Source organism: Panulirus ornatus, chromosome 11 (assembly GCF_036320965.1).
Source record: "Panulirus ornatus isolate Po-2019 chromosome 11, ASM3632096v1, whole genome shotgun sequence".
NCBI classification, from domain to species: domain Eukaryota; kingdom Metazoa; phylum Arthropoda; class Malacostraca; order Decapoda; family Palinuridae; genus Panulirus; species Panulirus ornatus.
This window is the reverse complement of record NC_092234.1, coordinates 57,761,678-57,786,571: the sequence shown is the minus strand read 5'-3', so window position 1 is coordinate 57,786,571 and position 24,894 is coordinate 57,761,678. Positions and strand designations below refer to the sequence as shown.

Here is a 24,894-nt window from a genome sequence, read left to right as displayed (position 1 = left end):
GGATTGGAAGAATGCTTGTATAGTGCCAGTGTACAGAGACAAAGGGGATAAAAGTGAGTGCTCAAATTACAGAGGTATAAGTTTGTTGAGAAAGTTAAGAGTAAATGTGAATAAGAGCAAGGTTATTAGGTACAGTAGGGTTGAGGGTCAAGTCAATTGGGAGGTAAGTTTGAATGGAGAAAAACTGGAGGAAGTAAAGTGTTTTAGATATCTGGGAGTGGATCTGGCAGTGGATGGAACCATGGAAGCGGAAGTGAATCATAGGGTGGGGGAGGGGGCGAAAATCCTGGGAGCCTTGAAGAATGTGTGGAAGTCGAGAACATTATCTCGGAAAGCAAAAATGGGTATGTTTGAAGGAATAGTGGTTCCAACAATGTTGTATGGTTGCGAGGCGTGGGCTATGGATAGAGTTGTGCGCAGGAGGGTGGATGTGCTGGAAATGAGATGTTTGAGGACAATGTGTGGTGTGAGGTGGTTTGATCGAGTAAGTAATGTAAGGGTAAGAGAGATGTGTGGAAATAAAAAGAGCGTGGTTGAGAGAGCAGAAGAGGATGTTTTGAAATGGTTTGGTCACATGGAGAGAATGAGTGAGGAAAGATTGACCAAGAGGATATATGTGTCGGAGGTGGAGGGAACGAGGAGAAGTGGGAGACCAAATTGGAGGTGGAAAGATGGAGTGAAAAAGATTTTGTGTGATTGGGGCCTGAACATGCAGGAGGGTGAAAGGCGGGCAAGGAATAGAGTGAATTGGATCGATGTGGTATACCGGGGTTGACGTGCTGTGGATTGAATCAGGGCATGTGAAGCGTCTGGGGTAAACCATGGAAAGCTGTGTGGGGCCTGGATGTGGAAAGGGAGCTGTGGTTTTGGGCATTATTGCATGACAGCTAGAGTCTGAGTGTAAATGAATGAGGCCTTTGTTGTCTTTTCCTAGCGCTACCCCGCACACATGAGGGGGGAGGGGGATGGTATTCCATGTGTGGCGAGGTGGCGATGGGAATGAATAAAGGCAGACAGTGTAAATTGTGTGCATGGTATATATGTATGTGTCTGTGTGTGTATATATATGTGTACATTGAGATGTATAGGTATGTATATTTGCATGTGTGGATGTGTGTGTATATACATGTGTATGGGGGTGGGTTTGGCCATTTCTTTCTTCTGTTTCCTTGCGCTACCTCGCAAACGCGGGAGACAGTGACAAAGCAAAATAAAAAAAAAATAAAGTTTTTTGAGTATTCCTGGTAAATTATATGGGAGGATATTGATTGAGAGGGTGAAGGCATGTACAGAGCATCAGATTGGGGAAGAGCAGTGTGGTTTCAGAAGTGGTAGAGGATGTGTGGATCAGGTGTTTGCTTTGAAGAATGTATGTGAGAAATACTTAGAAAAGCAAATGGATTTGTATGTAGCATTTATGGATCTAGAGAAGGCATATGATAGAGTTGATAGAAATGCTCTGTGGAAGGTATTAAGAATATATGGTGTGGGAGGCAAGTTGTTAGAAGCAGTGAAAAGTTTTTATCGAGGATGTAAGGCATGTGTACGAGTAGGAAGAGAGGAAAGTGGTTGGTTCTCAGTGAATGTAGGTTTGTGGCAGGGGTGTGTGATGTCTCCATGGTTGTTTGATTTGTTTATGGATGTGGTTGTTAGGGAGGTGAATGCAAGAGTTTTGGAAAGAGGGTCAAGTATACAGTCTGTTGTGGATGAGAGAGCTTGGGAAGTGAGTTAGTTGTTGTTCGCTGATGATACAGCGCTGGTAGCTGATTCATGTGAGAAACTACAGAAGCTGGTAACTGAGTTTGGTAGTGTGTGAAAGAAGAAAGTTGAGAGTAAATGTGAATATGAGCAAGGTTATTAGGTACAGTAGGGTTGAGGGACAAGTCAATTGGGAGGTAAGTTTGAAAGGAGAAAAACTGGAGGAAGTGAAGTGTTTTAGATATCTGGGAGTGGATTTGGCAGCGGATGGAACCATGGAAGCGGAAGTAAATCATAGGGTGGGGGAGGGGGCGAAAGTTCTGGGAGCATTGAAAAATGTGTGAAAGTCAAGAACGTTATCTTGGAAAGCAAAAATGGGAATGTTTGAAGGAATAGTGGTGCCAACAATGTTATATGGTTGCGAGGTGTGGGCTATAGATAGAGTTGTGCGCAGGAGGGTGGATGTGCTGGAAATGAGATGTTTGAGGATAATATGTGGTGTGAGGTGGCTTGATCAAGTATATAATTAAAGGGTAAGAGTGATTTGTGGTAATAAAAAGAGTGTGGTTGAGAGAGCAGAAGAGGGTGTTTTGAAATGGTTTGGTCACATGGAGAGAATGAGTGAGGAAAGATTGACAAAGAGGATATATGTGTCAGAGGTGGAGGAAATGAGGAGAAGTGAGAGACCAAATTGGAGATGGAAAGATGGAGTGAAAATAATTTTGAGTGATTGGAGCCTGAACATACAGGAGGGTGAAAGGCCTGCAAGGAATAGAGTGAATTGGAACAGTGTGGTATACTGGTGTCTACGTGCTGTCAATGGATTGAACCAGGGCATGTGAAGCGTCTGAGGTAAACCATGGAAAGTTTTGTGGGGCCTGGATGTGGAAAGGGAGCTGTGGTTTCGGGCATTATTGCATGACAGCTAGAGACTGAGTGTGAATGAATGGGGCCTTTGTTATCTTTTCCTAGCGCTATCTCGCACACATGAAGGGGGAGGGGGATGTTATTCCATGTGTGGCAAGGTGGCGATGGGAATGAATAAAAGCAGATAGTGTGAATTGTGTGCATGTGTATATACGTATGTGTCTGTGTGTGTATATATATGTGTACATTGAGATGTATGGGTATGTATATTTGCGTGTGTGGACGTGTATGTATATACATGTGTATTGGGGGTGGGTTGGGCCATTTCTTACGTCTGTTTCCTTGCGCTACCTCGCAAACGCGGGAGACAGTGACAAACCAAAAATATATATTTTTTTTTTTTTTATACCTCGTCGCTGTCTCCCGCGTTTGCGAGGTAGCGCAAGGAAACAGACGAAAGAAATGGCCCAACCCCCCCATACACATGTACATACACACGTCCACACACGCAAATATACATACCTACACAGCTTTCCATGGTTTACCCCGGACGCTTCACATGCCTTGATTCAATCCGCTGACAGCACGTCAACCCCTGTATACCACATCGCTCCAATTCACTCTATTCCTTGCCCTCCTTTCACCCTCCTGCATGTTCAGGCCCCGATCACACAAAATCCTTTTCACTCCATCTTTCCACCTCCAATTTGGTCTCCCTCTTCTCCTCGTTCCCTCCACCTCCGACACATATATCCTCTTGGTCAATCTTTCCTCACTCATTCTCTCCATGTGCCCAAACCACTTCAAAACACCCTCTTCTGCTCTCTCAACCACGCTCTTTTTATTTCCACACATCTCTCTTACCCTTACGTTACTTACTCGATCAAACCACCTCACACCACACATTGTCCTCAAACATCTCATTTCCAGCACATCCATCCTCCTGCGCACAACACTATCCATAGCCCACGCCTCGCAACCATACAACATTGTTGGAACCACTATTCCTTCAAACATACCCATTTTTGCTTTCCGGGATAATGTTCTCGACTTCCACACATTTTTCAAGGCTCCCAGGATTTTCGCCCCCTCCCCCACCCTATGATCCACTTCCGCTTCCATGGTTCCATCCGCTGACAGATCCACTCCCAGATATCTAAAACACTTCACTTCCTCCAGTTTTTCTCCATTCAAACTCACCTCCCAATTGACTTGACCCTCAACCCTACTGTACCTAATAACCTTGCTCTTATTCACATTTACTCTTAACTTTCTTCTTCCACACACTTTACCAAACTCCGTCACCAGCTTCTGCAGTTTCTCACATGAATCCGCCACCAGCGCTGTATCATCAGCGAACAACAACTGACTCACTTCCCAAGCTCTCTCATCCCCAACAGACTTCATACTTGCCCCTCTTTCCAAGACTCTTGCATTTACCTCCCTAACAACCCCATCCATAAACAAATTAAACAACCATGGAGACATCACACACCCCTGCCACAAACCTACATTCACTGAGAACCAATCACTTTCCTCTCTTCCTACACGTACACATGCCTTACATCCTCGATAAAAACTTTTCACTGCTTCTGACAACTTGCCTCCCACACCATATATTCTTAATACCTTCCACAGAGCATCTCTATCAACTCTATCATATGCCTTCTCCAGATCCATAAATGCTACATACAAATCCATTTGCTTTTCTAAGTATTTCTCACATACATTCTTCAAAGCAAACACCTGATCCACACATCCTCTACCACTTCTGAAACCACACTGCTCTTCCCCAATCTGATGCTCTGTACATGCCTTCACCCTCTCAATCAATATCCTCCCATATAATTTACCAGGAATACTCAACAAACTTATACCTCTGTAATTTGAGCACTCACTCTTATCCCCTTTGCCTTTGTACAATGGCACTATGCACGCATTCCGCCAATCCTCAGGCACCTCACCATGAGTCATACATACATTAAATAACCTTACCAACCAGTCAACAATACAGTCACCCCCTTTTTTTTATAAATTCCACTGCAATACCATCCAAACCTGCTGCCTTGCCGGCTTTCATCTTCCGCAAAGCTTTTACTACCTCTTCTCTGTTTACCAAATCATTTTCCCTAACCCTCTCACTTTGCACACCACCTCGACCCAAACACCCTATATCTGCCACTCTGTCATCAGACACATTCAACAAACCTTCAAAATACTCATTCCATCTCCTTCTCACATCACCACTACTTGTTATCACCTCCCCATTTACGCCCTTCACTGAAGTTCCCATTTGCTCCCTTGTCTTACGCACCCTATTTACCTCCTTCCAGAACATCTTTTTATTCTCCCTAAAATTTACTGATAGTCTCTCACCCCAACTCTCATTTGCCCTTTTTTTCACCTCTTGCACCTTTCTCTTGACCTCTTGTCTCTTTCTTTTATACTTCTCCCACTCAATTGCATTTTTTCCCTGCAAAAATCGTCCAAATGCCTCCCTCTTCTCTTTCACTAATACTCTTACTTCTTCATCCCACCACTCACTACCCTTTCTAAACAGCCCACCTCCCACTCTTCTCATGCCACAAGCATCTTTTGCGCAATCCATCACTGATTCCCTAAATACATCCCATTCCTCCCCCACTCCCCTTACTTCCATTGTTCTCACCTTTTTCCATTCTGTACACAGTCTCTCCTGATACTTCCTCACACAGGTCTCCTTCCCAAGCTCACTTACTCTCACCACCTTCTTCACCCCAACATTCACTCTTCTTTTCTGAAAACCCATACTAATCTTCACCTTAGCCTCCACAAGATAATGATCAGACATCCCTCCAGTTGCACCTCTCAGCACATTGACATCCAAAAGTCTCTCTTTCGCACGCCTGTCAATTAACACGTAATCCAATAACGCTCTCTGGCCATCTCTCCTACTTACATAAGTATACTTATGTATATCTCGCTTTTTAAACCAGGTATTCCCAATCATCAGTCCTTTTTCAGCACATAAATCTATATATATATATATATATATATATATATATATATATATATATATATATATATTATGTTTATTTTATATATATATATATATATATATATATATATATATATATATATATATATATATATATATATATATATATATTCACTGAGAACCACTCACTTTCCTCTCTTCCTAAACGTACACATGCCTTACATCCTCGATAAAAACTTTTCACTGCTTCTAACAACTTTCCTCCCACACCATATATTCTTAATACCTTCCACAGAGCATCTCTATATCATATGCCTTCTCCAGATCCATAAATGCTACATACAAATCCATTTGCTTTTCTAAGTATTTCTCATATACATTCTTCAAAGCAAACACCTGATCCACACATCCTCTACCACTTCTGAAACCACACTGCTCTTCCCCAATCTGATGCTCTGTACATGCCTTCACCCTCTCAATCAATACCCTCCCATATAATTTACCAGGTTTGCGGCAGGGGTGTGTGATGTCTCCATGGTTGTTTAATTTGTTTATGGATGGGGTTGTTAGGGAGGTAAATGCAAGAGTTTTGGAAAGAGGGGCAAGTATGAAGTCTGTTGGGGATGAGAGAGCTTGGGAAGTGAGTCAGTTGTTGTTCGCTGATGATACAGCGCTGGTGGCTGATTCATGTGAGAAACTGCAGAAGCTGGTGACTGAGTTTGGTAAAGTGTGTGGAAGAAGAAAGTTAAGAGTAAATGTGAATAAGAGCAAGGTTATCAGGTACAGTAGGGTTGAGGGTCAAGTCAATTGGGAGGTGAGTTTGAATGGAGAAAAACTGGAGGAAGTGAAGTGTTTTAGATATCTGGGAGTGGCTCTGGCAGCGGATGGAACCATGGAAGCGGAAGTGGATCATAGGGTGGGGGAGGGGGCGAAAATTCTGGGGGCCTTGAAGAATGTGTGGAAGTCGAGAACATTATCTCGGAAAGCAAAAATGGGTATGTTTGAAGGAATAGTGGTTCCAACAATGTTGTATGGTTGCGAGGCGTGGGCTATGGATAGAGTTGTGCGCAGGAGGATGGATGTGCTGGAAATGAGATGTTTGAGGACAGTGTGTGGTGTGAGGTGGTTTGATCGAGTGAGTAACGTGAGGGTAAGAGAGATGTGTGGAAATAAAAAGAGCGTGGTTGAGAGAGCAGAAGAGGGTGTTTTGAAGTGGTTTGGGCACATGGAGAGGATGAGTGAGGAAAGATTGACCAAGAGGATATATGTGTCGGAGGTGGAGGGAACGAGGAGAAGAGGGAGACCAAATTGGAGGTGGAAAGATGGAGTGAAAAAGATTTTGTGTGATCGGGGCCTGAACATGCAGGAGGGTGAAACGAGGGCAAGGAATAGAGTGAATTGGAGCGATGTGGTATACCGGGGTTGACGTGCTGTCAGTGGATTGAATCAAGGCATGTGAGGCGTCTGGGGTGAACCATGGAAAGCTGTGTAGGTATGTATATTTGCGTGTGTGGACGTATGTATATACATGTGTATGGGGGGGGGTTGGGCCATTTCTTTCGTCTGTTTCCTTGCGCTACCTCGCAAACGTGGGAGACAGCGACAAAGTATAATAAATAGAAATAAATATATATATATATATATATATATATATATATATATATATTTATTTTTTTAGTTATTATACTTAGTCACTGTCTTCCACGTTAGCAAGGTAGTGCAAGGAAACAGAGGAAAGAATGGCCCAACCCACTCAAAATACACATTTATATACATAAACACCCACACACGCACATATACATACCTATACATTTCAATGTATACATAAATATACATACACAGACATATCCATATATACACATGTACATATTCACACTTGCTGCCAGGGTGGTTCAGGCCCTGATCACTCAAAATCTTTTTCACTCCATCCTTCCACCTCCAGTTTGGTGTCCCACTTCTCTCGTTCCCTATACCTCTGATACATATATCCTCTTTGTCAATCTTTCCTGACTCATCCTCTCCATGTGACCAAACCATTTCAACACACCCTCTTCTGCTCTCTCAACCACACTCTTTTTATTATCACACATCTCTCTTACCCTTGCAATACTTACTCGATCAAACCACCTCACACCACATATTGTCCTCAAACATTTCATTTCCAACACATCCTCCCTCCTCCACACAACCTTTCTCTATAGCCCGTGCAGTCGCAACCATATAACATTGTTGGAACTACTGTTACTTTAGACATACCCATTTTTACTCTCTGAAATAATGTTCTTGCCTTCCACACATTCTTCAACGCTCTCAGAACCTTTGCCCATTCCCTCACCCTGTGACTCACAGCTTCCGTGGTTCCATCCACCGCTAAATCCACTCCCAGATATCTAAAACACTTCTCTTCCTCCAGTTTTTCTCCATTCAAACTTCCCTCCCAGTTAACTTGTCCCTCAACCCTACTGAACCTAATAACCTTGCTCTTATTCACTTTTACTCTCATCTTTCTTCTTTTGTACACTTTTCCAAACTCAGTCACCAACTTCTGCAGTTTCTCACCCACATCAGCTTCCGCGCTGTATCATCAGCGAACAACAACTGACTCACTTTCCAAACCCTCTCATCCACAACAGACTGCATACTTGCCCCTCTCTCCAAAACTCTTGCATTCACTTCCCTAACCACCCCATCCATAAACAAATTAAACAACAATGGAGACAACATGCACCCTTGCCACAAACCTACAATCACTGAGAACCAACCACTTTCCTCTCTTCCTACTCATAAACATGCCTTACATCCTCGAAAAAACTTTTCACTGCTTCTAGCAACTCACCTCCCACACCATGTACTCTTAATACCCTACACAAAGCATCTCAATCAACCATATCATATGCCTTCTCCAGATCCATAAATGCTACATACAAATCCATCTGTCTTTTTAAGTATTTCTCACATACATTCTTCAAGGCAAACACCTGATCCACACATCTTCTACCACTTCTGAAACCACACTGCTTTTCCCCAATCTGATGCTTTGTACCTGCCTTTACCCTCCCAATCAATAACCTCCCATATAATTTCCCAGGAATACTCAACAAACTTTTTTTCTTATTATTATACTTTGTCGCTGTCTCCCGCGTTAACGAGGTAGCGCAAGGAAATAGATGAAAGAATGGCCAAACCCACCCACATACACATGTATATACATACATGTCCACACACGCACATATACATACCTAAATATTTCAACGTATACATATATACATTATTTTATTTATTTGCTTTGCTTTGTCGCTGTCTCCCACATTAGTGAGGTAGCACAAGGAAACAGATGAAAGAATGGCCCAACCCACCCACATACACACGTATATACATACACGTCCACACACGCAAATATACATACCTATACATCTCAGTGTATACATATATATCCACACACAGACATATGCATATATACACATGTACATAATTCATACTGTCTGCCTTTATTCATTCCCATCGCCACCTTGCCACACATAGAATAGCAACCCCCTTCCCCCCTCATGAGTGCGAGGTAGCGCTAGGAAAGACAACAAAGGCCACATTCATTCACACTCAGTCTCTAGCTGTCATGTAAAAATGCACCGAAACCACAGCTCCCTTTCCACATCCAGGCCCCACAAAACTTTCCATGGTTTACCCCAGACGCTTCACATGCCCTGGTTCAATCCATTGACAGCACGTCGACCCCAGTATACCACATTGTTCCAATTCACTTTATTCCTTGCATGCCTTTCACCCTCCTGCATGTTCAGGCCCCGATCACTCAAAATCTTTTTCACTCCATCTTTCCACCTCCAATTTGGTCTCCCACTTCTCCACGTTCTCTCCACCTCTGACACATATATCCTCTTGGTCAATCTTTCCTCACTCATTCTCTCCATGTGACCAAACCATTTCAAAACACCCTCTTCTGCTCTCTCAACCACACTCTTTTTGTTACCACACATCTCTCTTACCCTACATATATACATACATAGACATATACATATATACACTTGTACATAATTCATACTTGCTGCCTTTATTCATTCCCATCGCCACCCCGCCACACGTGAAATGACAACCCCCTCCCCCCACACGTGTGCGAGGTAGCGCCAGGAAAAAGACAACAAAGGCCACATTCGTTCACACTCAGTCTCTAGCTGTCATGTATAATGCACCAAAACCACTGCTCCCTTTCCACATCCAGGCCCCATAAAACTTTCCATGGTTTACCCCAGACGCTTCACATGCCCTGGTTCAATCCATTGACAGCACGTCCACCCCAGTATACCACATTGTTCCAATGCACTCTATTCCTTGCACGCCATTCACCTTCATGCCAATTTATACCTTTGTAATTTGAACACTCACCTTTATCCCCTTTGCCTTTGTACAGTAGCACTATGCATGCATTCCGCCAATCCTCATGCATTTCACCATGAACCATACATACATTGAATATCCCTACCAAACAGTCAACAACATCGTCACCCAATTTTTGTTTTAATAAATTCCACTGCAATACCATCCAAACCCGCCGCCTTGCCGGCTTTCATCTTCTGCAAAACTTTCACTACCTCTTCTCTGTTCACCAAACCATTCTCTCTGACCCCCTCATTTTGCACACTACCCCAACCAAAACAACCTATATCTACCACTCTTATCATCAAACACGTTCAACAAACTTTCAGAATACTCTCTCGATCTCCTCACTTCACCACTACTTATTATTACCTCCCATTTGCCCCCTTCACTGATGTTCCCATTTGTTCTCTTGTCTTATGCACTTTATTTACTTTCTTCCAAAACATCTTTTTATTCTCCCTAGAATTGAATGATACTCTCTCGCCCCAACTCTCAATTGCCCTCTTTTTCACCTCTTGCACCTTTCTCTTGACCTAATGCCTCTTTCTTTTATACTTCTTCCAGTCATTCACACTACTTCCCTGCAGAAATCATCTGAACGCCAATCTCTTCTCTTTCACTAACAATCCTTACTTCATCCCACCACTCACTACCCTTTCTAATCAGCCCACCTCCCACTTTTCTCATGCCACAAGCATCTTTTGCGCAAGCCATCACTGCTTCCCTAGATACATCCCATTCCTCCCCCATTCCCCTTACATCATTTGCTCTCACCTTTTCCCATTCTGCACTCAATCTTTCGTGGCACATCCTCACAGAAGTCTGCTTTCCAGGCTCACTTACTCTCACCACTCTCTTCACTCCAACATTCTCTCTTCTTTTCTGAAAACCTCTACAAAACTTCACCTTCGCCTCCACAAGATAATGATCAGACATCTGTCCAGTTGCCCCTTTCAACATATTAACATCCAAAAGTCTCTCTTTCATGTGCCTATATATATATATGTGTGTGTGTGTGTGTGTGTATATGAGTGTATAGCCCATTTTTCATCTGTTTCCAGGTGCTACCTCTCTGACGCGGCAAATGGCAATGAAGTATAATAGATTGATTGATAATGCTAATAATGGTGATAATAATGATAGTAATAATAATGATTTTTATATTATCTTATTATACTTTGTTGCTGTCTCCTGCTTTAGCGAGGTGGCGCAAGAAAACAGATGAAAGAATGGCCCAGCCCACCCACGTACACATGTATATACATACACTTCCACACACGCACATATACATACCAATATTCTCTGTTCCTTTTTTGGAAAAAGTAAAATTTCAGGGGAGGATTTCCAGCCCCCTTCTCCCTCCCCTTTTAGACACCTTCTACGACATGCAGGGAATACGTGGGAAGTATTCTTTCTCCCCTAACCCCAGGGATATTATTATTATATTGTCTATATTCCACTAGTTTCATGTTGGGCTCTTGTGGTTAGGGTTCACCATGTTAAAACTTGCCATTTTACTGGGAAAGTTTACTGTTATGTTAGATTGCATTGATATTCCACATGTGTAAGACTCTCCACCTATACAGTATGAATATGTAATGAATATGGTCCTAGAACTTATTTACAGCTTAGCGCAATGGGGGCATGCCATCCAGAGTATTGATGCATGGGGGGCATGCCTTCTAGAGTAGTAGTAGTATGCAAGAATTGAATTTTAATGTTACAGGTCTTTAACCACCTAACCACCGCACCACATGATCAGATGGTTGCTGTTGCATATGTTTGAACTTATCACAGACTGTTTAGTAGTTCATTTTTTCTGATATTTTCAAAACTTCATTTGATATTAACATCAGTCAGGCTTCACCATGACCATTCGAGACAGTAGTATTCTTGGCTAGCAGCTATCATAACACAGAAAGAACCTTCTTTTCTTTCTTTCAAACTATTCGCCATTTCCCGCATTAGCAAGGTAGCACCAAGAACAGAGGACTGGGCCTCTGAGGGAATATCCTCACCTGGCCCCCTTCTCTGTTCCTTCTTTTGGGAAAAAAAAAAAAAAAAAAAATACTTTTCATGAAAAGTATTTTTTCTGAAATTGCAGAATTGGAATTTTTTCTAATTCATTCTCAGTGCAACAGCTATCAAGGTCTTCAAGGAAGATAGTCAGATTTAACATTTGATTATTCAAAATTCCATGGAATTATCCTGTGCATAAATAAGAAGTTAAAAAGATTGTATTAAGATATAACTTTGTATTTGCTCAGATATGCCAACAAGGATGTTTATATTGGATATCTTCATGAAAGTCAACCACATGGACATGGAGAACTCAAAAAAGGACACATCAGTTCTCAAGCAGCTTCTATATACACTGGGGAGTGGAGTAATGGCGTTAAACATGGCTATGGAGTGCTGGATGAAATTGCAAAAGGTTAGTTTTTTCTTCATTGATTCTCTCCATAGTCGGTTCATCCCATGAGCTATGAGAGATTCTCCAGATGTCTTTAGGAGTTACGTGCTTCAAACCCTCCTTTTTCTGATGAGATTTATGCTTCCCATCTTAAAAACTACTCAAAGAGCTGTTTTGTCATTAACTTGTCTTTGAACTGTCCTCCAATTGGCTTCCATTATTTGGTGATGTGAACATTATTCTGTTGGCTATCAAGCCATCCCGTACCTGGTGAAGTCTTTGGGGTTCTTCACCACCAAAGCCCAGGGTGTGCCCAAGTTGTTGGATTTGGTCATTGGTCGACCAGGCTGTTGGAAGCACAAGCCCTCAGGTCTGCATAACCCCCACAGTCTGGCTAGTCTGTTACACTTTGTAGGTACTTGTCCATAGCACTTTTACTCACATTACATCACATCCTGTTTTTGATGGTAATAGGGAACTTCTTGGAGAGTCTTAGGTCCTAGATGTTTAAGGTGTTCTCTCTTTTTGTGCATATAGCACTTTTGGATTTTAGAGGTAGTATATTACAGTTTCCATGACTTCTGCTGTTAGGATATTATTTCCAAATGTAAGTTAGGAACCATACCTTCTAGTATTTTCTAGGTATAGATGATGATAATGCTCTCCCATGTTCATCTGCAGAGTATAGCCGTAGAGATTTCAGCCGTTTCTTGTAATTGAGGTACTTTACCACATTAATTTGGGCTGTGAAAGATTTTTTTATTTATTTATTATACTTGATCGCTGTTTCCCAATTAACTTGTCCCTCAACCCTACTGAACCTAACTACCTTGCTCTTATTCCCATTTACTCTCAACTTTTTCCTTTCACACACTTTTTTAAACTGTGAAAGATCTCTGAACATTTTCGAATTCTGCAGTTTTGCCTGCCTTGAAGGATGTTGCTAGGATGCAACAATATTCGATTAGTGAAAGAATTAGCACTTTGAATGATATCATCATTGGTGTTTCTTCACTTGTCTTGAAGTTCAGCAGGATCCAGCCTGCCATCCTTCTGCATGAGACACTCATTGTTTTGTTATGTTTACTGAAGGTTAGGTTATTCGACATTATTCCTTTAAGGTTTTTCAGGTTATTCATCTGGTTTATGATAGTCCTCATGTCTTTCTTCTCTTGTCTTGAAGGTCAGCAGAATCCAGCCTGCCCTCCTTCTGCATGAGGCAACCATTGTTTTGTTATGTTTACCGTAGGTAAGGTTTTAGACATTAGTGTGAGGTCTTTCACTTTATTCATCTGGTTTATGATAGTGCCTTTATCTTTCTGATATTCTGTGTTGTTTTTGATATCTTCATTTTTCTCATACTGGAGGAGTTGAAACTTATTTCCGTGGAAAATCATGTGGCTCTTGAGTGCTCAGCTAAATACTGTGTTTTGTCTCATTGTAGCCTTTCAACATCTTGTTTTGTTGTGATATTTGCACTTGCATCAAATGCGAAAGGTGATATGAAATTGTGGCTCATGTTTGCATCAGTGTCGGATAAAAGAATGAGGAATGGGGGTGCCAGTACAGAACCCCAGACTGAGCTTTTTACTGTTGGGGTAGTGGGGATGACATGGTTTACAACTACATGTTATGATCGGATAGTTAAAAAGTTGTATATCCATCTCCTTATTTTTCCAGTTATTCCCATCTTTTGCCCTGGGTGTGGCAGTTAAGGGAATAATTGGTGTACATGGGGTGTTCAGTGTTGTGAATGGAAATGGTGAAGAGCTTGTAGATTTTTGTGCTGAAAAAGGACTTGTGATTTGGAATACCTGGTTTAAAAAGAGAGATATACATAAGTATACATATGTAAGTAGGAGAGGTGGCCAGAGAGCATTATTGGATTACATGCTAATTGATAGGTGCAGGAAAGAGAGACTTTTGGATGTTAATGTGCTAAGAGGTGCAACTGGAGGGATGTCTTATCACTATCTTGTAGAGGCGAAGGTGAAGATTTGTAGAGGTTTTCAGAAAAGAAGAGAGAATGTTGGAGTGAAGAGAGTGGTGAGAGTAAGTGAGCTAGGGAAGGAGACTTGTGTGAGGAAGTGCCAGGAGAGACTTGAGTACAAAATGGAAAAAGGTGAGAACAAAGGATGTAAGGGGGTGTAGGGGAGGAATGGGATGTATTTAGGGAAGCAGTGATGGCTTGCACAAAAGATGCTTGAGGCATGAGAAGTGTTGGAGGTGGGCAGATTAGAAAGGGTAGTGAGTTGTGGGATGAAGTATGATTATTAGTGAAAGAGAAGAGAGGGATTTGGATGATTTTTACAGGCAAATAATGCAAATGAGTGGGAGATGTATAAAAGAAAGAGGCAGGAGGTCAAGAGAAAGGTGCAAGAGGTGAAAAAGAGGGCAAATGAGAGTTCGGGTGAGAGAGTATCATTGAATTTTAGGGAGAATAAAAAGATGTTTTGGAAGGAGGTAAATAAAGTGCATAAGACAAGGGAACAAATGGGAACATCAGTGAAGGGGGCTAATGGGAAGGTGATAACGAGTAGTGGTGATGTGAGAAGGAGATGGAGTGATTATTCTGAAGGATTGTTGAATGTGTTTGATGATAGAGTGGCAGATATAGGGTGTTTTGGTCGAGGTGGTGTGCGAGGTGAGAGGGTTAGGGAAAATGATTTGGCAAACAGAGAAGAAGTAGTAAAAGCTTTGCGGAAGATGAAAGCTGGCAAGGCAGCGGGTTTGGATGGCATTGCAGTGGAATTCATTAAAAAAGGGGTGACTGTATTGTTGACCGGTTGGTAAGGTTATTTAATGTATGTATGACTCATGGTGAGGTGCCTGAGGATTGGAGGAATGCTTGCATAGTGCCATTGTACAGAGGCAAAGGGGATAAAAGTGAGTGCTCAAATTACAGAGGTATAAGTCTGTTGAGTATTCCTGGTAAATTATATGGAAGGTTATTGTTTGAGAGGGTGAAGGCATGTACAGAGCATCAGATTGGGGAAGAGCAGTGTGGTTTCAGAAGTGGTAGAGGATGTGTGGATCAGGTGTTTGCTTTGAAGAATGTATGTGAGAAATACTTAGAAAAGCAAATTGATATGTATGTAGCATTTATGGATCTGGAGAAGGCATATGATAAGAGTTGATAGAGATGCTCTGTGGAAGGTATTAAGAATATATGGTGTGGGAGGGAAGTTGTTAGAGGCAGTGAAAAGTTTTTATCGAGGATGTAAGGCATGTGTATGTGTAGGATGAAAGGAAAGTGATTGGTTCCCAGTGAATGTTGGTTTGCGGCAGGGGTGTGTGATGTCTCCATGGTTGTTTTGGAAAGAGGGGCAAGTATGCAATCTGTTGTGGATGAGAGTCCTTGGGAAGTGAGTCAGTTGTTGTTCGCTGATGATACAGTGCTGGTGGCTGATTCGTGTGAGAAATTGCAGAAGCTGGTGACTGAGTTTGGTAAAGTGTGTGAAAGAAGAAAGCTTAGAGTAAATGTGAATAAGAGCAAGGTTATTAGGTACAGTAGTGTTGAGGGACAAGTTAATTGGGAGGTAAGTTTGAATGGAGAAAAACTGGAGGAAGTGAAGTGTTTTAGATATCTGGGAGTGGATTTGGCAGCGGATGGAACCATGGAAGCAGAAGTGAATCATAGGGTGGGGAAGGGGGCGAAAGTTCTGGGAGCATTGAAAAATGTGTGGAAGTCGAGAACATTATCTCGGAAAGCAAAAATGGGTATGTTTGAAGGAATACTGGTTCCAACAATGATATATGGTTGCGAGGCGTGGGCTATAGATAGAGTTGTGCGGAGGAGGGTGGATGTGCTGGAAATGAGATGTTTGAGGGCAATATGTGGTGTGAGGTGGTTTGATCGAATAAGTAATGAAAGGGTAAGAGAGATGTGTGGTAATAAAATGAGTGTGGTTGAGAGAGCAGAAGAGGGTGTGTTGAAATGGTTTGGTCACATGGAGAGAATGAGTGAGGAAAGATTGACCAAGAGGATATATGTGTCAGAGGTGGAGGGAACAAGGAGAAGTGGGAGACCAAATTGGAGGTGGAAAGATGGAGTGAAAAAGATTTTGAGTGATCGGAGCATGAGCATGCAGGAGGGTGAAAGGCGTGCAAGGAATAGAGTGAATTGGAACGATGTGGTATACCGGGGTCGACGTGCTGTCACTGGATTGAACCAGGGCATGTGAAACGTCTGGGGTAAACCATGGAAAGTTTTGTTGGGCCTAGATGTGGAAAGGGAGCTTTGGTTTTGGTGCATTGTACACGACAGCTAGAGACTGAGTGTGAATGAATGTGGCCTTTGTTGTCTTTTCCTAGCACTACTTTGCACACATGGGGGGGGGCTGTCATTTCATGTGTGGCGGGGTGGCGATGGGAATGAATGAGGGCAGACAGTGTGAATTATGTACATGTGTATATATTTATGTGTCTCATTGTGTATATATATGTATATGTTGAGATGTATAGGTATGTATATGTGCGTTTGTGGATGTGTATGTATATACATGTGTGTATATACATGTGTATGTGGGTGGGTTGGGCCATTCTTTTGTCTGTTTCCTTGTGCTACCTCGCTAACGTGGGAGACAGCAACAAAGTATAATAATAAATATGGATATCTTTAATGTAATTTTTGGCTCACTGAATTCCAGTTCTTACTGCCTTTTTAGAATCTCTGATGGAGTTTATGATCTTGAATTTGTATTTTGCATGTGAGAAAAGTATTTTGGGTTCTTTCTTACTCCATTAATGACATTTCGTTCTCTTTCCTGAGTTTCATTTGCCATTTTTAGTGTATGGTCTCTGCCCGTTAGGCACAAAGCATGAGAACAGAAATGTGGGTTTTGAAGAAAGAAAAATCTTTTCTGTCTGAGGCAGTTCCTTGTGAGCAGTTGTTTGGTTTTTCTCACCTTATCCACCCTTATTTTCTATGATAAACCTTTTCACTATGGCTTTTGGTGCCATCTGTGAAACTGTTAGGGCCCTACTTTCTGTGAGCTGGTAGGGAGGTGACATCAACTGGGAGACAGTCTTTAATTGATTAAAATAAACCAAAACAGTTTAGCATAGACTCCTGTGGTCAGTGGATTGACTGGAAAGGGTGAATGAAACAGTGCTTCCTAATCAATTTTTGATGTATATCTCATGCTTGCTTAAGAGAGAAAAGTTTTTTAATCTGTGAAACCCACATTTTTATCTCTGCTACCTCCAGACTTATCGTGTCAGCAAGAAACATTGCCACATTTAACAAACACCTCACTCTGAAATCTCAGCCTGTCTCAGGTGCTTAGATCATTGATGTCAGAAATGAACTACTTTAGGCTATCAGAGGAATCTTTCATTGGAAAACATTGTTCGTAGGGGACTGTGCAGCTTTTCCAAGCACCTTCATTTATTCACTTGAGTCTAGTTCTGTATGATACTCCCTTTTGTGGTACCTGGAGGTCTGTTTAGAACTTCATGCTAACCCAGTGCTTACTACATTTTTTCACATTAAGTTTGAGTCTTCCACTGACCTCCTTTCATTCTGCTTTCATATCTCATATTTAATGGCTGATTTCTGATTGCAAGAAAATGAGTTTTGAATAGGTGAAAAGCTATTTATTCTTGCAGACGAGGCCACTTGGTAGTAGTTTTTTCTTTTTTCTCCTACCTTTCTGTCTTTACCCAGTATAGGTTCAGGTTTTGTAGGAAAGAGGAGATTGGGTATGTTTGCCAGATCTGTATTTGAATTTGTGACAGAAATAGATTATGGGATTACCTGAAGGTTTTTATTGGGATGTGGTATATTTTATCCAATAAGAACAGGATTCTTATTTCTTGGAAAATTTGTGAGTGTAAGATTAATTTTGTTGATTATAGCAATTTTCACGATGTTTAATCCTTACCGTTCATCATATCTTATTGTGCTAATGATTATTCTAGGTGAGAAATACTTGGGAATACAGCAGAATAACAGTTGTCATGGACTAGGCATGGTTATTACCATGAGTGGAGTGTATTATGAGGGAGAGCAGGACTCTTATTTCTTTAGCTCACTGGACTTCTTGCTTAGAAAATTATTTGTTATTAGTTTAAGATTAGTTTTGTTGATTTTGGCAACTTTCACAATGTTTAAGGTTTAACATTCATTATATTTCATTGTGCTAATGATTATTCTAGGTGAGAAATACTTGGGAATGTGGCAGAATAACAGTCGTCATGGACCAGGCATGGTTGTTACCATGAATGGAGTGTATTACGAGGGAAACTTTCATCAGAACAAATTAACGGTAACTATATTATTTCCTTTGTATGATAGATAGCAGCTTTCCACTTAGTGAAATGAATTAATTTTACCTGTGTACTCTCTTCCTATTTGATGTCCTGCAGGCTTTAGCTTTAAAGTAAGTGCATAGGATGTGATATATACTGTATAGGACTGCCCATTTTTCTTCAGGTCAGTCTGTTCTGTGAGCTTGAGAGAATCTGATCCCCAGGAATTAGATTCTTCTATCCCCCTTCCTCCTGATGAGGTTATGGCCTTTCACCCTTCGCTACCCACCCATTTGTTGCTTGCAGCTTAGCTCACTAGTGGGTCCACCCTCTGCCAGTCAAACACCACTCCTCAGCAGTGATGTCATCATAGCATTGGCTGACTTATGAGCAGCCTAGGGACCTGAGGAATAGTTTCCTAATAATTGCAGATTCAGAAACAGAATGTGCCAGACAAGGGAAATGAATGTAGAAGCCACCTGAGAAGGATAGTCTTATTCATCAGGCAAGAGATATGGTGAAACAGTTATACTATTTCCTTCATGGCTAAAATCTAATTGTAGTTATTCATAGGTAAAAGCAGATTTTATCATCAGTCAAAGAAAGCCTTGTGTGATTCCCAGTCTGAAGTTTACATGGCTCAAGAAAGAGTGATGCACTCAGTTGGGTTCTTTGTGTCTCCTAAACTGAAAGGTTTTGTACAGTGCAAAAGTTGCTTGAGCAGTCCAAAATCAAGTTAGTGTCTTTACTTCACCTGGAGCACTTCTTGGGTAATTTCAGTTTTGCTGCTAAGTTCAACTACATGATGAGGTGAGAGGCCAAGAAGGTAAACCTGGGGAAACTGAGACTTTCCATCCTTAAGCAGGGATTGGAAAATGTTTTACCTCAAGACCATATTAACTCATTCATTTGGTGAACAGATTAAGTTACCTCCAAAGGCCAGTTCCTTGGAGAATATCACTGACTTCTTTGATGATGTGGATGGACACATCAAGCCAAGGTTAGAGCCCATTCTACAGAGGTTCATGTAAGTGTAGGCTCTTCAAAAGGCTAACAAGAGTTCCTACAAGCCATCATAAAGGAATTTTCCATTCCTTGGTCCTTCATATTACTTCATATCCTTGAGTATCCTAAAGCCATGATAAAGGATTTTGTTTTTTTATGGGCAACACAGTAGTAGTTTGTTCCTTTATGAACACAGGCTCTTTCAGAACTCTTCCTTTGTCAGAACTAATGCAAAGAAAAAGTTCTGGCCTTTTCATTGAGTAAGACACATTATTCAGGCTTCCTACCTTCAGGGAGCATGCAGTGTATGGGCCTATGCTTTATCAAGGTTGGTTTCCATGATAACCTTGATGTCCCAAAAATTTGTGAGTCCTCTCTGATCAAAAGATTAGACCATTCTGTCACAAGTTCTGAGTGTTATGCGTAGAGAGAATGCTCAATCTGTTTTGGACTTTCTTCAGAATGGGGTAGAGAAAGAAATGATAGACTTTCCCTTATTTAAACCACAGTACAATGACTTCCTCCAGAGCGGGCTTAAGTGGATGGAAAGTGGTGGCATTCATCTAATTAGCTGTTTGAAGTCCTCTCTTTTTTGCACATTATTCAGGAACCACTGTTAGTGGGATTTTATATAAACCTTTTTAGGCATACATGGGACGAATTTCTCCAATCTCTCAGTTTAAGGATAGATTATCTCCCTGGTTCAGCCTAGGTGTTAAATATTGAAAGTTCTAGACTGTTATAACCAAAGGATTTTTCTGGTAATATGGTATCTTGGTTCTTCTTTATGAAAACTCTTCTTGATAACCTTCAGTACTAAGTTAAGTTCAGTGTCCAGATGTAAGAATCTTTTGATTTTAATGGTGACTTGACTTGGGTTAAGGTAAATCCAAACCTATTGTGTTTTTCTAAAGTAAGAATTTAGAAATACCCATCATGATTTATTCTTGGAATTATATAGCTTGAGAATATTGTTGCTCTTGTCCTGTTGAATCTGTGAGATCCTTTGTAGAGACCATCAGGGACTATCAAGGGGAATGTCTATTTGTTTATTTGGGAAGCTTGAAACCTGTTAGCAGGGAACATCTCTTTATTTGGTTATCCCAACTCAGAACGTATTGTAGAACCTATTCTGTTTGCAAGATAACCTTCAGCATGGCCTTTCTGAGGAACCTTTCTCTGTAGGAGATAAACAAAAGAGGCTTCTGTCATTTCTGTAACTATCTAACATTTTTTTAGACTAGATCTTACTTTATATGTCAAGAATTGACCTTATGTAGCCTACTCAAGTTGCCACCTTCAGGCAGAAAGATCATAGAATTCTTCAAGATTACTTCTAATGTAACTGTTTTTGCCTTCCTTTTTTTCTTTTTGAGAAAGTTAAGAAGATTTTTAAGTAGCTTTCCTTTTACATAGTGTCATGCTTTAAAAGGCCTTTAGGATGATCTGACTCAGGAGAGAAACGTAAGTTTAGAAGAAAGAAAAGCTTCTCTGTTGGGTGGTGTTAGAGCAGTTTTTTAGGGCAATTGTTTCCTACCCTGCCTTTCTATCATTCAAAAACTTTCTCTTAATTGATAGGGACCACCATTGGGTTATTGCCTGTGCGCTAAGAATTTTCTGATAGAGTTGTACCAACCTTATGGCCAGTGGGACAATGATTGTGTTACCATGTGGGGGTTGGTGATTGATTGTTCATTGAGTGGACATGGGCCAAGCCAGCAGGTGTAAAGCACCAAATACATGGTCATAAAGGGATGAGAGATATTCACCACCACCAGAAAGCAGGATGTTAATGGATTTTAATCCTCAAGGATCCTGAGATTCTCTCAAAGGCTAATAAGACTCCACCCCTGAGAGAAAGGTTTATCATTCTTCATAATTTGCGTCACTCTCAACAGTGAAAAGAAAGTTGTTACATTATTTTTGTTTTGTTTTAAGGGACATCGTAATATGAGGATATTCTGCATTTGGAACTCATGAGATTAGGGTCTGGGCCATGAACAAGGCAGAGGAGGTTTTGCAGGTTGATATATGCCATGAAATGCATAGAGGTTTGCCTTTGTTTTTCCAGGCTGTTAAGTAAGTTAACTGAAAGATATTTGCCATGTAATGTAAGTTGTTGATGTAGCACAACATTTGTTAATTTGTTTCCTGATGACAAAAATTAGTAATGCTGATTATATGTACTCTGCCCTGGATGTATTATGATGACAATATTAACAAGATTTGGAGTGATATGTTGTGACATTGATTTTATAACTTTGAAACTGAAAGGTTTATGACAGTATATAATTACTTTTTATAGGGTTATGGCCTAATGATGTTTGAAGATAAAACTTACTATGAGGGAGAACTTGGTGTTGGTGGAACTTTTGCTGGTAAGGGAAGTCTTCATTATCCAAGTGGAGACACTATTGATGGAAACTTCACAGGGAATTGGGAAGATGGCATTAAGATAAATGGAATGCTGCAAAAAGGTGTTGGCTCAACTGATGATGAGAACATACCTAAGTAAGTCCTTGAAATGATTTTATTGTAAATAGATATTTTGTTATGTCAGTGTAAATATTTTAGTACAGAAGAGTGCAACAGATTAGGAAGAATAAGCATAGTTTACTGTCGACTCATTGACATGAGCAAGATCCGTACAAATTATTGATGGCATGATACACAGTTCTTCATGTCATGATATTAGTAATGTAAAGTCATTTTGAATTTGAAAATTTCAGATATTGCTGTACTAGTTAAGGTTTCTTTGCTTGAGCTTCTCAGCTATAAAGCCCTTCCTCCGTACCCCTCAAATAATCCTTTCATGGGGTGATGCTCTTCACCACAATTGTGTTGGTGCTCTGTTTCTTCCCTTTGTATTAGATTTTTTTGACAACAGCTAATTCCTATAAAACTAGTCACTCTTCACCACATCCACTTGTGTAAATAGTTATGAAAGTAACGCAATATAGAATAATAATGATGATATACAACTTTGCAGATTACCTGTGGAATTGTATTCCTCCTGACTTGCCTGTAGTGTAATGTGCAACACTGTAAACTACCAGTGGAATTGTATTCCTTGTGGCTTACCAGCAGTGAAATGCAAAGTTTAGTGAATAATAATGATGTAGTACATGCTCTGAAAACACCAGCACCAAAATTCAGAATTAGTGTTATGAATGTATTGATTATGAGTGAATTATAAGTAATAAAGATAATACAGTGATAGACCCTCACAGAACATCACTACACTATATGACTTATAGACAGTGTTTTAGATATTGGGAGTGGACTTAGCAGCGAATGGAACCATAGAAGCGGAAGTGAGTCACAGGATGGTGGAGGGGGCAAAAGTTTTGGGAGCGATGAAGAATGTGTGGAATGAGAGAACGTTATCTCGGAGAGCAAAAATTGGTATGTTTGAAGGAATAGTAGTTCCAACAATATTATGTGGTTGTGAGGTATGGGCAATAGACAGGGTTGTACAGAGGAGGATGGATGTGTTGGAAATGAAATATTTGGGGACAATATGTGATGTGAGGTGGTTTAATCAAGTATGTAATGAAAGGGTAAGAGAGATGTGTGGAAATGAAAAGAGTGCGGTTGAGGGAGCAGAAGGGGGTGTGTTGAAATGGTTTGGACATATGGAGAGAATGAGTGAGGAAAGATTGACAAAGAAGATATATGTGTCAGAGGTGGAGGGAACAAGGAGAATTAAGAGACCGAATTGGAGGTGGAGGATGGAGTGAAAAAGATTTTGAGTGATCTGGGCCTGAACATACAGGAGAGTGAGACATGCAAGGAATAGAGTGAATTGGAACGATGTAGTACACCAGGGTTGATGTTCTGTCAATGCACTGAACCGGGGTGTGTGAAACATCTGGGGTAAACCCTGGAAAGGTCTGTGAGGCCTGGATGTGGATAGGGAGCTGTGGTTTTGGTGCATTACACATAACAGGTAGAGACAGTGTGAACAAATGTGGCCTTTTTTTTTGTCTGTTTTCCTGGCACTATATCACTGAAGCAGGGGATAGTAATGCTGTTTCCAGTGGGGCGGGGTAGCGACAGGAATGGATGAAGGCCAGCAAGTTTGAATATGTACATGTGTATATATGTATTTGTCTGTGTATGTGTATGTATGTATATGTGTATATGTTGATATTAATATGTATATGTATATATATGTATGTATATGAGCATGTATGGGTGTTTATGTATATATCTGTGTATATGAGTGGCAGATATAGGGTGTTTTGGTTGAGGTGGTGTGCGAAGTGAGAGGGGCCAGGGAGAATAGTTTGGTAAACAGAGAAGAGGTAATGAAAGCTTTGCAGGAAGATGAAAGCCAGCAAGGCAGCGGGTTTGGATGGCATTGCAGTGGAATTTATTAAAAAGGGGGGTGACTGTGTTGTTGACTGGTTGTTGAGGATATTCAATGTATATATGGCTCAGAAGTACCTGAGGATTGGCAGAATGCATGCATAGTGCCATTATACAAAGGCAAAGGGGATAAAGGTGAGTGTTCAAATTACAGAGGTATAAGTTTCTTGAGCATTCCTGGGAAATTATGTGGGAGGGTATTGATTGAGAGGGTGAAGGCATGTACAGAGCATCAGATTGGGGAAGAGCAGTGTGGTTTCAGAAGTGGTAGAAGATATGTGGATCAGTTGTTTGCTTTGAAGAATGTATGTGAGAAATACTTAGAAAAACAAATGGATTTGTATGTAGCATTTATGGATCTGGAGAAGGCATATGATAGAGTTGATAGAGATGCTAAGTGGAGGGTATTAAGAGTATATGGTGTGGGAGACAAGTTGCTAGAAGCAGTGAAAGGTTTTTATCAAGGATGTAAGGAATGTGTATGAGTAGGAAGAGAAGAGAGTGATTGGTTCCCAGTGAATGTCGGTTTATGGATGGGGTTTTTAGGGAGGTGAATGCAAGTGTTTTGGAGAGAGGGGCAAGTATGTTGTCTGTTGTGGATGAGAGGACTTGTGAAGTGAGTCAGTTCACTGATGATACAGCGCTGGTTGCTGATTTGGTGAGAAACTGCAGAAACTGGTGACTGAGTTTGGTAAAGTGTGTGAGAGAAGAGAGCTGAGAGTGGATGTGAATAAGTGCAAGGTTATTAGGTACAGTAGGGTTGAGGGACAAGTCAATTGGGAGGTAAGTTTGAATGGAGAAAAACTGGAGGAAGTGAAGTGTTTTAGATATCTTGGAGTGGATTTAACAGTGGATAGAACTATGGAAGCGTAAGTGAGTCACAGGGTGGGGGAGGGGGCAAAGGGTCTAGGAGCGTTGA

The 24,894-nt window shown here is 41.0% G+C and overlaps 1 protein-coding gene across 1 annotated transcript in view; it reads left to right on the top strand.

Annotated features, from left to right (window-relative positions):
• Als2 (Amyotrophic lateral sclerosis 2) overlaps positions 1-24,894 on the top strand; it is a 231,493-nt gene that overhangs the window by 154,913 nt on the left and 51,686 nt on the right. The window contains exons 14-16 of the mRNA XM_071666251.1: positions 12,202-12,368; positions 18,507-18,616; positions 21,910-22,115. Of these exons, the coding sequence (XP_071522352.1) occupies positions 12,202-12,368; positions 18,507-18,616; positions 21,910-22,115 (483 nt within the window). The remainder of the gene's footprint in view (positions 1-12,201; positions 12,369-18,506; positions 18,617-21,909; positions 22,116-24,894) is intronic.